The sequence below is a fragment of the Phaenicophaeus curvirostris genome, chromosome 3 (genome assembly GCF_032191515.1).
Source record: "Phaenicophaeus curvirostris isolate KB17595 chromosome 3, BPBGC_Pcur_1.0, whole genome shotgun sequence".
Taxonomy (NCBI): Eukaryota; Metazoa; Chordata; class Aves; order Cuculiformes; family Cuculidae; genus Phaenicophaeus; species Phaenicophaeus curvirostris.
This window is the reverse complement of record NC_091394.1, coordinates 82076197-82089514: the sequence shown is the minus strand read 5'-3', so window position 1 is coordinate 82089514 and position 13318 is coordinate 82076197. Positions and strand designations below refer to the sequence as shown.

General features: G+C 36.3%; 1 protein-coding gene across 1 annotated transcript in view; it reads left to right on the top strand.

The window, feature by feature from the left end:
* CSMD3 (CUB and Sushi multiple domains 3) overlaps nucleotides 1–13318 on the top strand; it is a 608404-nt gene that overhangs the window by 433951 nt on the left and 161135 nt on the right. The window contains exon 31 of the mRNA XM_069854554.1: nucleotides 6864–7058. Within this exon, the coding sequence (XP_069710655.1) occupies nucleotides 6864–7058 (195 nt within the window). The remainder of the gene's footprint in view (nucleotides 1–6863; nucleotides 7059–13318) is intronic.

Sequence of the window (13318 nt, the reverse complement as noted above, 5' to 3'; positions counted from 1 at the left end):
ATCACATTATTGGGGAGAAAACTCTTAACAGAAAGGTGTGATATATCATATATAGGAAGAAAAAGGAAGAGGAAGGTAAAGAATTGGTTTAAGGTGTATACCTAAGACATTATAATCTACTTTGCACAGGAGCTTCAATTTTGTGAAAGATTAATATCTTCAAGAGCAAAGAATGGTTGCGCTAGTTGAGGAAACCAACTACATGTAATATTGTTGTAGTTGCTTGCACAGACTAACTGGACAAGAGAAAAGAGAAGATACCTGGAAGTAACATAACCCTGGTACTCACAGAGTATTTTAACCACTCCAATAGCTACTGCAAGGACAATGTGGCTCAGCACAACTAGTCCAAGGGATCTCTTGAGTGTATTCATGACAATTTTTTGATGCAGGTAACCTCTAGCTTACTAGGGCAAATTCTCTGCTGCAGACGTTACTCACCACTTGGGCTGAGGACCCAATGAAAGGAAAATGGAAAAGGTTGTAGTATTTAATACCTTTTTTACCTTGTTTTTTACTGGTATGTTTTACCCCTAGTCCTCACTGAACCTTCTAGTGGGATTTGGGGAAGTGCAGCAGTATCCACAGTGGAGGAAGAAAGAGTCAGGAAGCAACTAAGCCATCTAGTTGTATGTATCTCCCTTGGAAATGATGAGATACACCCAGCAGTGTTGAGGAAGCTGGCTGATATCACTGCAGAGCTGCTTCCTGCAATCTCTAAAAGGTCCTGACAGTCAGGGTGGTTCCTGTTGAATGGAAAAGATAAATATCATAGGCATCTTGAAGAAGAGCAATAAGAGAACCTGGGAAGGTACAGGGTTGGTCATTTTAAATTCAGTCCCTGGAATGGTTATGGAGCAAATATGCCTGGAGACTATTTCCAAAACAAAGAAGGACAAGCAGCTGTTTGGCAACAGTCTGCATGGATTTACCATAGGGAATCATGCCTAACTGGCACTTCATTGTCTATGAAAGTCTGTGTGGACGAGGAAAGAGTAGTGGATATTAATACCCTGTCTTCAGACACACTCTCCCCCAGTATCCTGAGAGCCCAATTAGATGAGATATGGGCTGGATAAGTGGATGATAATGTGTGTGGAAAATAGACTTGATTGTTGAGCTCAGATTCTAATGAGACTACTAATGGTGACTAATAATGTGGATAGTATTCTCTTTATTGAAGACTTGTATAATGGGACAGAGAAAATTTGTAGACAACATCAGTTTGGGAGAAAATGTCAGTACTCTGGAAGGCAGCATTGCTATTTAAAGGAGTCCTATGAGACTGAAGAATCAAGCTGACAGGAACCTTTGATAAAAGTAAATGCAGTGTCCTGCATATTTGATGGAATAACCCTGTAGAGCAATAAAGGTTGAGGGCTGTCTGGATAGGGTAAATTTCTGCAGAAAATGATCTGAAGGGCCTTGTGTAAAAATTGACCATGAACCAGAAGTGCATCCTTGTAGTAAAGAAGGCCAGAAGCCTTGTGAGCTGAGAGTGGAAGAGTGAAAGCAGGAGTGGAATCAGCAAATCCAGGCAAGTGATTCTTCCCTCTGGATCTTCTAAGAGTATATTTAAGGGGTCACCAGTGCTGTAACAATTTTGACACACAGTTTGGTAAATCCAGTCACCAAGATGATTAGGCGTGTAGAGCATACCAACATACAAAATGAGATGGAAAGGACTGGGTTTGCTTTAACTACCTGATGAGAGTATATGGAAAAGACAGTGCTTGACTCTTCTCAGAGACACAGTGATAAGATGGGAGATAATAGGCACAAGTTACAGCAGGAGAAGTTTCAATTAGGTATTTAAAAAAGAAATCACTCTGAGGGTAGGTAAACAATAAAACTCTGTGCTCTGATATCATGTCACCTGATTCCTTTGAAATCATAACTGGACTGGAAAAAGCCTTGAGCAACCTAATCAAATTGACCCTACTTTGAGTGGGAGTTGTGCTACATCTCTTTGAGCCTACATTATTCTGATTCAATGAACTTAACTTTTACACACAACTTGTAGCAGCTGCAGTTGTGTTCTACGTACACACTAATCCTATTTTATGTGACAGGAGTGCTCATGCTGTATTTCATTGACAGCCCATATTTCTCAGATGCAAATCTCAGACCTGACTCATGTCTCAGGTCTGAACTGTAATCATGTTTCTGGTTAGACTTTGTTCTTCCCTTCCTCCCTCCCTTCATTTCTATTTTATAATGTTAAAATTAGTCCTAATAAGTGCTGTGGAGAATAATGGTGCAGTATTTACAGTAGTTGGGTATGTCTATAATATTCTTTCTAAGCAGCTTTGTTCTCTTTGAGACTTAGGAATGGAGTAATAAATCATCACGTTCTGGACAAAACACCTGCTTCTGTTGGCTTTCAATGTTGTTTTCCATGCTCTGATATACAGTCTCCTAGAGGGTTTTGGCATCATTGCCATGTGTTAGCCAACAGAGACTTCCTTGTTGAACTTGAGATCACAGCAGCACATACCACTACCTGTTTTCAGCATGTATTTCAGAAACCTTAATTGATTCAGTGATGTGCTGAAGTTATCAGAGATGTATCAGAAGTATGCTGATTTTCTTGGAGCTTGTTCCAAAATTTTATTGTGGGCAAAATGAATTTATACCTAGTATGGATAGCAAAGAATATAGTGTTACTATAACTCAAATCTTAACTGTCAAATGAAATAATTATTTTTAGCCCACGCCTAATTGTTACAGAAAATAGCATTAAAAATATTACTATAGAAAAAATCTTCATAATATTACAGCTAAATTTGTACTTCACACACATTCCAGCATTTTCTCTGATATTCTGATAAACCTGCCACTGCCCTGTTGTGTTGTGAATTTAATGATATTCTTGGGAAAGTAAGAGGAGGCACTACGGAGGTCATCAGTGTCTTGAGTTCTCCATTTAGCCCAATATGACATTGACATTGAAGGACATTTCCTTTTAAAACAGGGAGCACTTTTATTTTATTTTTATAAATTCACTAGTAGAGTCGTCTCATTTGCTCTTTTTTTCACTGGTTCTTAGCTGGGTTTCATGAATCCTTTGCCACATTTAATACTGCGACTGGAGTGTGGCTATCAATGGACACAGGCTGTTCAGGAGGGACAGACCAGGAAGGAGGGGTGGGGGCCTTGCCCTCTACATCAGAAAACAGAGTGTGGAGAGTTGTCTTTGAAGATTAGCCACAAACAGGTGGAAAGCTTCTGAGTCAGATGAAGGCAGCAAAAGAATCTTGTGGTTGATGTATGCGACAGCCCATCTGATCAAGGAGAGCCTACTGATGAAACCTTTTTCCTCCAGCTATGGGAGGCTTCACGCTCACAAGCTCTTCTTGTACTGTGGGACTTAAACCACCCTGACATAGTCTAGAAAAGTAGCACAGCAAGCTTGTAGGCAGTTCAGGAGACTCCTTGAGTACACTGAAGATAATTTCTTAACCCAGGTAATAGACACTCCCACCCGAGGGGCTGCATTACTGGACCTGACGGTCACCAATGCAAGTGAGCTCATCAGTGATGTCAAGCCTGAGCTGCAGTAATCAGGCATTGGTGGAGTTCATGGTCCTGATTGATATGGGACAGGTGAGGAGTATAGTCAGTGAGAAGCAGTCCCTGGTGACTGAAAGAAAGGTAAGATTATGCCCATTTCTAAAAAGGGTAGAAAAGATGACCCTGGGAACCACCAGCCTGTCAGCCTCACCTCTGTGCCTGGGAAGATCATGGAACAGCTCCTCCTAGCAGCTGTGCTAAAGCACGTGGAGGATGGGTAGGTGATTAATGGCAGCCAGCATGGCTTCACCAGGGGCAAGTCCTGCCTGATCAACCTAGTGGCTTTCTATGATGCGGTGACCACACCAGTGGACATGGAAAAACCAATGGATGTAATCTATCTAGACTTCTGTAAAGCCTTTGACATGGTACTCCACAACATGCTTCTCTCTAAATTGGAGAGATATAGATTTGATGGGTGGACTGTTTGCTGGATAAGAAATTGGTTGGATGGTCATATTCACAGAGTCGTGGGACCCGTGCTGTTTAATGTCTTCGTCAATGACATAGACAGTGAGATTGAGTGCACCCTTAGCAAGTTTGCAGGTGACACCAAGCTGGGTGGTGCAGTTGCCACAGTGGAAGGATGGGATGTCATCCAGAGGGACCTGGACAAGTTGGAGAAGTGGGCCTGTGTGAACCTCATGAGGTTCAACAAGGCCAAGTAGACGATCATACACAAGGGTCGGAGCAATCCGTGGTTTCAATACAGAATGGGGGATGATGTGATTGAGAGCAGCCCTGCAGAGAAGGACTTGGGGATGCTGATTGATGAGAAGCTCATCAGAACGCAGCAATGCGTGCTCGCAGCCCAGGAAGCCAACCATGTCCTGGGCTGATCAACAGAAGTGTGGCCAGCAGGCCGAGAGAGGTGATTCTGCCCCTCTACTCTGCTCTTGTGAGACCCCACCAGCGTCCATTTCTGGAATTTTCAATATAAGAAGGATATGGAATTGCTGAAATGGGTCCAGAGGAGGGCAGCACCTCTGCCATGAGGACAGGCTGAGACAGTTGGTATTGTTCAGCCTGGAGAAGACAAGGCTCCAGGGAGACCATATAACAGATTTCCAGTACCTGGAGGGGGCGTACAAGAAAGCTGGAGAGAGAATTTTTCCAAAGGCATAGAGGGACAGGATGAGAAGGAATGGCTATAAAATAGAGAGGGAAGCTTAAGACTAGACACAAGGAAGAAATTCTTCACTATGAGAGTGGTGAGACACTGGAACAGGGTACCTGGGTAAATTGTGGATGACTCATCCATGGAGATGTTCAAGGCCAGCCTGGATGGACCTTTGAGCATCCTAATCTAGTGGGTGATGTACCTGCCCATGGCAATGGGGTTGGAACTAGATGATCTTTAAGGTTCCTTACAGCACAAACCATTCTATGATTCTATGGTTTGAATTCATTCTTCATGTATTGTGGCATAGTATACTGACTTTTTCTTTATGAGACCTTTTCTTAGCAGATACTTCAGTTTTCCAAAAGTAGTTTGTAGGTGCTAAGTATTTCAGGCTTTATTTGTCAGTATAATTATTAAGGAACTGTATTTCTATAGTAACAATATTGCTGTTTACTCAGCAGTTTCATGAGTCTGTCACAACTGTAACTCTGGGGAAAAGATAATTACAGGGCTGTAATTTTTCCCTGGAGAAATTTTGTGCTGTGACAGGTAATGTCTTTCCTCAGTTTTTGATTTATACACCAGACATAATAGATTGCTTTACTTTCTTCTCTCTTTAATTTCTCATGTAACAGTAATTTTTGCTTTATCCAAGGATCTGCTAGAATTCTGAAACATGAATTTCTTATCATAAACTCAGGAGCAGTGATCTTACAGTATCAGTTGTATATCAATAAAAACATACCAATATCAGTTTAGTAAGAAGAAATATTTATTTGCTATTGTCCAGATATTAGTTATAATCCTAAAATAAATAATCCTTTTTTTGGGTTTGGTTTTTTTTTTAACTTGAGAATTTGGACTTGACCCAGTTTGCCCTTAATTCTTTCAGACTTCTCAAGTGAGAGTGTGTTTGGCTTACAGAATATTTATTAATATCCACGTGATATCTTACAGATTTCCTATTAAATTGTATCTCTTAACTTTTAATTGTATGTACAGTTGTTTTGATATGAACATTATGAAAGTTTTAGTTTTTCTGTTTCTAATGTCACACTGTAGTTTGGAGCTTTGCCATTCAGTAAAGGGGATAGTTGTTACAGGCACCATACTACAAGTACCTAAATGAATCAAAGTGTATATCAGATACCTGTTCTTAAAATTAACTTCTGTTATAAATATTACAAGTTATTGTGCTGGTTTTCATATCAGAAGAATGCTTTGTAGATTAGATATACAAATCCTAATAAATTCTTAATCACATTAGGAGATCTTCAGATTCTTTTGGAAAATATGAAGTTGAAATTTCCAAAGAATTATTCTGTGTTTCTGTCTTCAAATGTAAATGTACTTTTATGATTTTATAACATAATTCTTTCTTTCCTCTTGGAAATATTACAACATAAAAATGGCCTTGGGACATCAAACCGACAATATATATATTTCATTAGCTTGTCTCTAGTAATGTGCAATAGCTAATATGCAGCTAAACTATATAAAAGTCAAATATAAAGTCTCTTCTCCCTATTGTCTGTTAGCTTTCAGAATCTTCAGCTTAGAGACTGCCAGAATCAGATGAAGTGGCTTTGTATTTAAATCACTTAAATAGCCTTCCAGGAATTTCAAAGATCTTATAGTCTTTTGGCAACTATATCTACCTGTAGCAGAAAGTTCCACAGTGCAAATATGGTTGGTAAAAAACCACTTCTGATGTCTTAGAAAGTTGGCTCTGATCTTGCATAAAGTGAAAAAGTGTTCCCTATTGATCGTCTCTACAATAAGCTTAAATGGTAAAGATGAATATTTGAAATTTCTGTCTTCAGCCTTATAAATAAATTATTCCAAATTCCATGCTGCTTAATAAAAAATCAATTACTTCACTCCAACTTCTACAATTTCCTAACATATTTGCTGTTTTTTTCATTAAAGAAAAATTGTTGCATTTTTTTTCTGAAATATTTTACCTTTTCCCCCCTTCTGCATAGTAAAGTTTTTAGTAAGAAGTGTCATGTGGTTATTTTTGTGCAGTTTATTAGGCCTTGGATATTACATACACTAGTATTCATATTACAGAAGGAAGAGGGAAGGAAAAATAAGTGCAAATGCATATGTTTTAACTGATTTAAATATTTTGAAACAAATATGTCTGCTTTTCTTCCCTTTATAGCAAAGCTTCGTGAATCTTGCTTTGATCCAGGAAATATAATGAATGGAACAAGACTTGGAATGGATTACAAATTAGGGTCAACCGTCACATATTACTGTGATGCAGGTTATGTTCTTCAAGGATATTCTACACTGACATGTATTATGGGAGATGATGGAAGACCTGGATGGAACAGAGCCCTGCCTAGCTGTCATGGTAAGAGCAATTTTTCCTTTACATTGTAGATGCTATTATTGTTAGCATTATTCACACTTTGTCATTTAGAAGAAACAGGTACAAAATTAGAAATAATTTTAATATATTTCTTTTTTAGGACAAAGACCTTTTCAGTGATATATTTAAGAAAATAAATAAATAATATAAACATTGTTTAAATTTTTTAATAGCATTGGGTATATAGTGCTACAAGTTATTATTGATGATACAGGTTAATAGTAATGTCCTCCTTTCCCATTTGTGTTCTTGAATTGGAGGATTTACAGACAAGGATAAAGGTAAATACCATATATATATTTAAATAGAGCATTAAGTATACTCTGGATGTCACAATATATGTTTGGATTTTTTTGTTATTACTGTTTTTTAAACCACATAGATGAAATATTTTGTATATACAAGATTGTACCATTTAATGTGTTGGACATGTGATCCCTAGAAAAATTCAGCCTTGAAATGCTCTGAGATTCTAGTCATTTAAACTTTTATGGATATGAATAACTCTGCTAATTTCAGGAATCTCCTGACTTTGTTATATTACTGTGTCAAGTATACTATGTCAAGTGTAAGCATTTTCAGATTTAGACTCTAAGGAAAGGTTCAATTTTTATTTTACTAATTCACTGTAATCCTTACCAGCAACTGATAGTCAATTCAGAACAAAAAAGTAAAATTATTTTTGCATATTCTGTAAGGTTAAGCAAAAATGTGACCCTTATATCCAGATATTAATGAACAATTAACACAAACATGCTGAATGAAAAAATTAACATTTGATTTATAAGATAAAATAAAATCTCTGTTTTATCATCTTACTTTCAGTTCCTTTTCATAATTTGAAGTAAAAGCTGTTAAATCCATTTCTGATTTGAATATATTTATTTTAGATAGAATGTGGATTTTCTCTTTTTTTTGTATTGAAATTTCTGTTGCAAAGCAGATGGTAGAGTACCATTAAAACAAGGAAAAAAAAAAGAAATTGCCAGCTGTAAAGAATAACCAATAATATTAAGCATTTGAAGAACTTCAGGGGTTTCATTATCCACCAAAACTGTTATAGCACTGAGCACCAGATTTTAGAGAGAGGAAATTGGAATTCCAGCCCTAGCAACCTTTTGGAAATGTATGTAAACTTTTAGGCTGTGCACAATCGAAGTCAAAAGTTTCTTCATCATTTTAAAATGAGAATGAATGTTGTTTTCTAGCGAGGAGACTGTGAGGAAGGTTATTATGTATAAGTGGAGAAAGGTTTTCTTCTTTCGGGAGTTTTTTTATTGGTAATGAAAGATAGAGTTTCTTTATTAATGATTCAAAAATTGTGTCTGTTCATGCCACATATAATCCATCTAGCAATCTTCAAGTGCTGTCTATTTTAACATTCTCTAAAGGGAGGGTGTTCTGCTGGGAAGGACTGCCATTATAATAGAAGGGAAAGAAAATCTTATAATAGAAGAGGTAGTGGGTATGTGTCAATGATTCTAACTGAATCATTATTTTCCTGTATGAACAAGGCCCACATCCTGTATGATAAACCCCACGCTTTAGGATATGATGCCACAGAGTAGGCTCCATAAAAAATGCCACAATCTTACAATTATCTCTTGGTTTTATTGTATTATTTTTTCTCCAGTTCAGAGTCTGTGAAGATTTGTAGATATGTTGCTGTGATATATTACAGTGTATTTTTACCATATAATCAATGTTTTACACTTTTGCAGGATTTAACTCAAGGAAAAGTGAGCATTTATATAGCATTTATATAAAATTAAATTGAGAACTTGAACGCCCATTATACTTGTAATATTTTGATCTATTGCTTTAATTATGAAGAAAGAATTTTTAAAAAAGTTATCTATCTTCTCTCTATACTTTTAAATATTTAATATCAATTTAGAACTCAGGTTTTCGGTTAAATTCCTGTGAGCCCTATTTAGCAATATAGCTTTATAGGGGAGTGAAGCATCTCAAAATATGGAAAAGAGAAATACTAACAATGACTATTCTCATTTTTCTTATGTTTGGAGAAAAGTCAGCCAAAGAAGAAGGGAGGACTTTCAGTATTGTGGATGGCTCTCTGGGCTCAAAGGACATGCTTTACAACATGTAGAATTGATTTTGTAAAGAATGTAATTCAAAGAACGTAGAAAACCTTTTCCTTTCTAAGAGAACTTGTGTCAGCAATATTTCATCATCTCCAGGGAGAAAATTATTAGGTAAAAACCAATGATAACATCCAAGTGAAAGTGATACAAGGTCCAAAGCCAGATTTAATTAAGTAAAAAAAAAAACCCTCCTTGTTGCAATTAATATGGATATTTTCTGTGAATAGTGGAATTTCAAAAAAGGAAGATAGAGTGCCATCTCTATACTCACATTAATAACTTGACATGACTTAAGGAATACTCCTGAGAGATGGTAGACAACTTTGAATGGACTATGTAGAGAAAGGAGTTATGGGTCTTGTTCAAAAATGTAGCCTTTTAGCTAAAAGTTGGGCAAAAATATGTTCTCCATTCAGAATTAAATTAATATGGAGTCCATGGCCCTATTATATTAGAAGGGCAACAATTTTGGGATGGTCTTGTACATCAAACCCTGTAGGAAACCTTTGTGGAGGATCACTGATGTTCTGGGTCTGGTTAGGCCTCAATATATGAACTGGGTGATAAATTGCTCAATCTGTCAGAACTTGCTTTCCTGGGAATGCACAAAACTAGAAAATATGAGTGTCAACAGATCCTGAACATCAATACCTGATAATCTGGGAGTCAGATAAAAGCTGAGCAGGGGCTTTCAGAATCACAGAACATTGTTTTTAAAAAAAATTGTTCAGTGCATAAAGCTGAGGGTTTTACAATTTTACCTTTATGAACCAAATATTTTCTGTGGTCTAGCCCTATATACATTAGGCATGACTTGCATTTCATTGAAATCATTATTTAAAATGACCTTGAGCCTCTCTAATAGGTGTGGGAAGCGAACCAAATCATTGGCTTCATTCTTTCATGAACGCAAGCAAAGATTATCCAGGCTAATATGCAAAGCTATTTGGCATTTCATGGCGGATGTTAAGAACAGGATGTAATTAACATATGCAGATGTAATATTCCTGTGGCAGAAATGATGAGTAATGACTTCTCTTAGCTACACAAACTATAGTTAATTTTAAATTTTTGGTAGCAAACATTTGTTTACAGAAAGCTCTGTAGTGGGAAATCACATTTATGACTCAGTGTAAAAACCTTGTTCCTACCAGTGAAAATAATTTATTGATCACTAAAAGATTTTGCTACTTCTCATTATAGTCTATTTTTTTAATCTTTGGAAATATTTGAATCCAAGCTTCTAAATATCTGCATCAGAAAGATAAATCTAACAATCTAAAATATTGTAATGAACTGCTTAGGATTTATTCCCTCCTTTTCTATTTTGTTACAAAATGTCACTACTCAAAATATTCTTCTGTATTGTTTTTTTGTGTAAAAGAAAAAAAAGTCCTGGAATTACTCACAGAAACATTCTTAATTATGATTCTATGATTGCAACAAAAAAAAAATTAACTCCCAGTCTTATGTTCATAATTGCATACTATAGCAGCAGTGGTTCAGTTTGGTGGTGGGATTTCTTTCCATCCTGTTAGCCACACACTCTGTGCTGTTTTGCACCACCTTTTTGATGCACTTGGAAAAACACCTTGTCCCATTTATTTGGGCTATTATCTGATCCAGTGGAACACAGCTTTCATAGGGAGAAGAATTCCATTTATATTCCCTTGGCCTACCTGAAACCGCTATAACTGCGAAAGAAATTCCCTTATTGCCTGAAGAAGAGGACTGGTAATCAGTCATTTTGATTAGGCACACTGAGGAAGGAGTATGCATTGTTACAACACAGTGATCCAGAGCACTTGGGTACTTCCTAGGGTTCTTGGGGTCCTATGTGCCTGGGAAGAGGCTTCATCACCACCTGCTGAAGAGACTGACCATCAGTAACCCTCTCCCAAACACCTGATGCCTGGATCTTGGCCCAAGTGGTGTGGTCTGACACAACTAGTGGAAATTTTTAGATGTATGATATCCTCCACATGTGGCCAAAGTGAATGTTAAAACATCAAAATGAGTATTCAAATATTTGATGAAAGTAAAGTTTCTCAAAATTCTAGAAATATGTGATTACACAGAAGACCTTTGAGATTTTCTGCATCAGAGCAAGCTGAAACTGGCAACCTCCCACTGAATTGAGATGCCTTTCAGGTGTAGCGTGTGATCTCATTTGCTAACACAGAAAATGAATAGGCCTTAGATAAAGTAAACTCCCCTTGAAATCTGACCATTGCCTGTCATGGAATGCTGTTGTATTGTATGGAAGTATTCTCCCCAGTCTTAAGAGCGAGACTTTCTCTATCTTTCATGATGTCTACATGCTATATCTTTGTGTACATAAATACCTCTTATCTCTGTGCTTGCACATATACTTACTACACCATGTAGTAAACCGGCCCAAATCTCATAGTTTTTTAATGTGATTAAGTCACTGACTAATTTGGTTGTAACACCTATATTGAATCATTTTATTAATTACTTTGTTAATTGATTGATTATAAAGTGTTCATTTAGTGATTAAAACCCATGCTAAAAGCTGTATGTGTATGCATTATGAAGAAGGAGAGAGCACCTTGAGGTACATGGCCACTCCTCTGTCATATGACCTCTATGATAATTCACTTTATTAGAAGGTAGGAAAAGGAATGCCTGCAGCACTGTCTTCTTTCAAAGAAATGTTTTCTTGAAAACTGAAATCTCAGAGGAAGTAGCTGCTCTTTGTTTTGGTTCCAACAGTAGCTCTTAGTTTACTTTGTGGTAATTCATACTTTTCTGTATGATTTTTTTTTTTGTTTCTTTCTATTTGTATCAACTTATCACAGCTATTTGAGGGAGCTCAGATCAGGTTTATATCTCAAAACTTTTAGGATGGAAGACTGCACAGGAAAGCTTAGTCTTAATATTTAATATTTTGTAGCAAATTGCAAATTGTCAGCTTTTTCATCAATCTATCAGTCAATATTTATTAGCTTATCAGAGGCTTTATAGGTCACATTTTTATGCACTTTTTACATAGACGATATGATTCTAATGTCATTATTGCATACGGCTGTCTTTTGAAACCATGAATTTTGTCAGGTGATTGTTTACGTGATAAATCATCGTCAGACATGATTTTAAACATGGTCAGACTGACTATTACAAATTTCAAGTTACCATTTTCACTATTATTGGCTATATAATGAAGAACTGAGAATGTTCTTGTCATGGGCAAACATGTAACTCTGAAACATATAAGTCTAGAGGAAGACAAGAGACTAAGATACATTAGACTAAAATATTTTCTTGGCTTTTTTTATTTAAAAAAGGCATATATTGACAAAGTTGAATTTCTAGATAGTCAAATTTACATTTCTTAAAAATACTCTTATTTTAGAAGAACAATCAGAACTGGCATGTGATGGCCTCTTTTGGTATCCTTGATTCAGATAAGAATCAAGGATTTTCTTTGTGTTTATAGTGTTTTGGATTTAAATGTTCATTAGCATTTTGGGCCTATTTTGCATTTTAACATCAAGGTAGAACTTTGATTATATTCCCAAATCCTCAACTATCTTATTTAAGCAATTAAAAAGAAGATTTTTAAAGGTGCAAAACAGTTGTTAGAGGCCTAACTTTCATTAACTTCCATATGTGACATTAATATTTTCATATTTATTAAAAAAGCTACTAAACAGCATACAATTTTAGACAAAACTGCTTCTTCATAATAGATAGAACAGATCAAATGCATATCTAAAATATAACTGAAATCAGGATCAGACGTTGCAGAGATATAATTTCAGCCAGAAACTCTTAGGATGACATGAGTTTAAGAGGTTGTTATTTATGGTGTACATAGGGGAATGAAGTCATTGAGAGATTTACTGTGTATTTGAGTGCAAAGAGCAACTTTAGTCAGTGTTCCATTAAGGTAGTAAAAGTACTAAAGGCATTAAACCACATGGAAGATACGGCATAAGTGATGTTGCAGTTGTATTCATCCTTTTACCCTATTATGAAGTATGGCATCTTCATTTTAGGGACATTTATACCTACTAATTTTGCATTTGAGTTATGACTATATGAATGATAATTCAGGATGACAGTCATTATTTGCCATGGGCATGTGAACAAGTTATGCCACTTGCTCTTGGA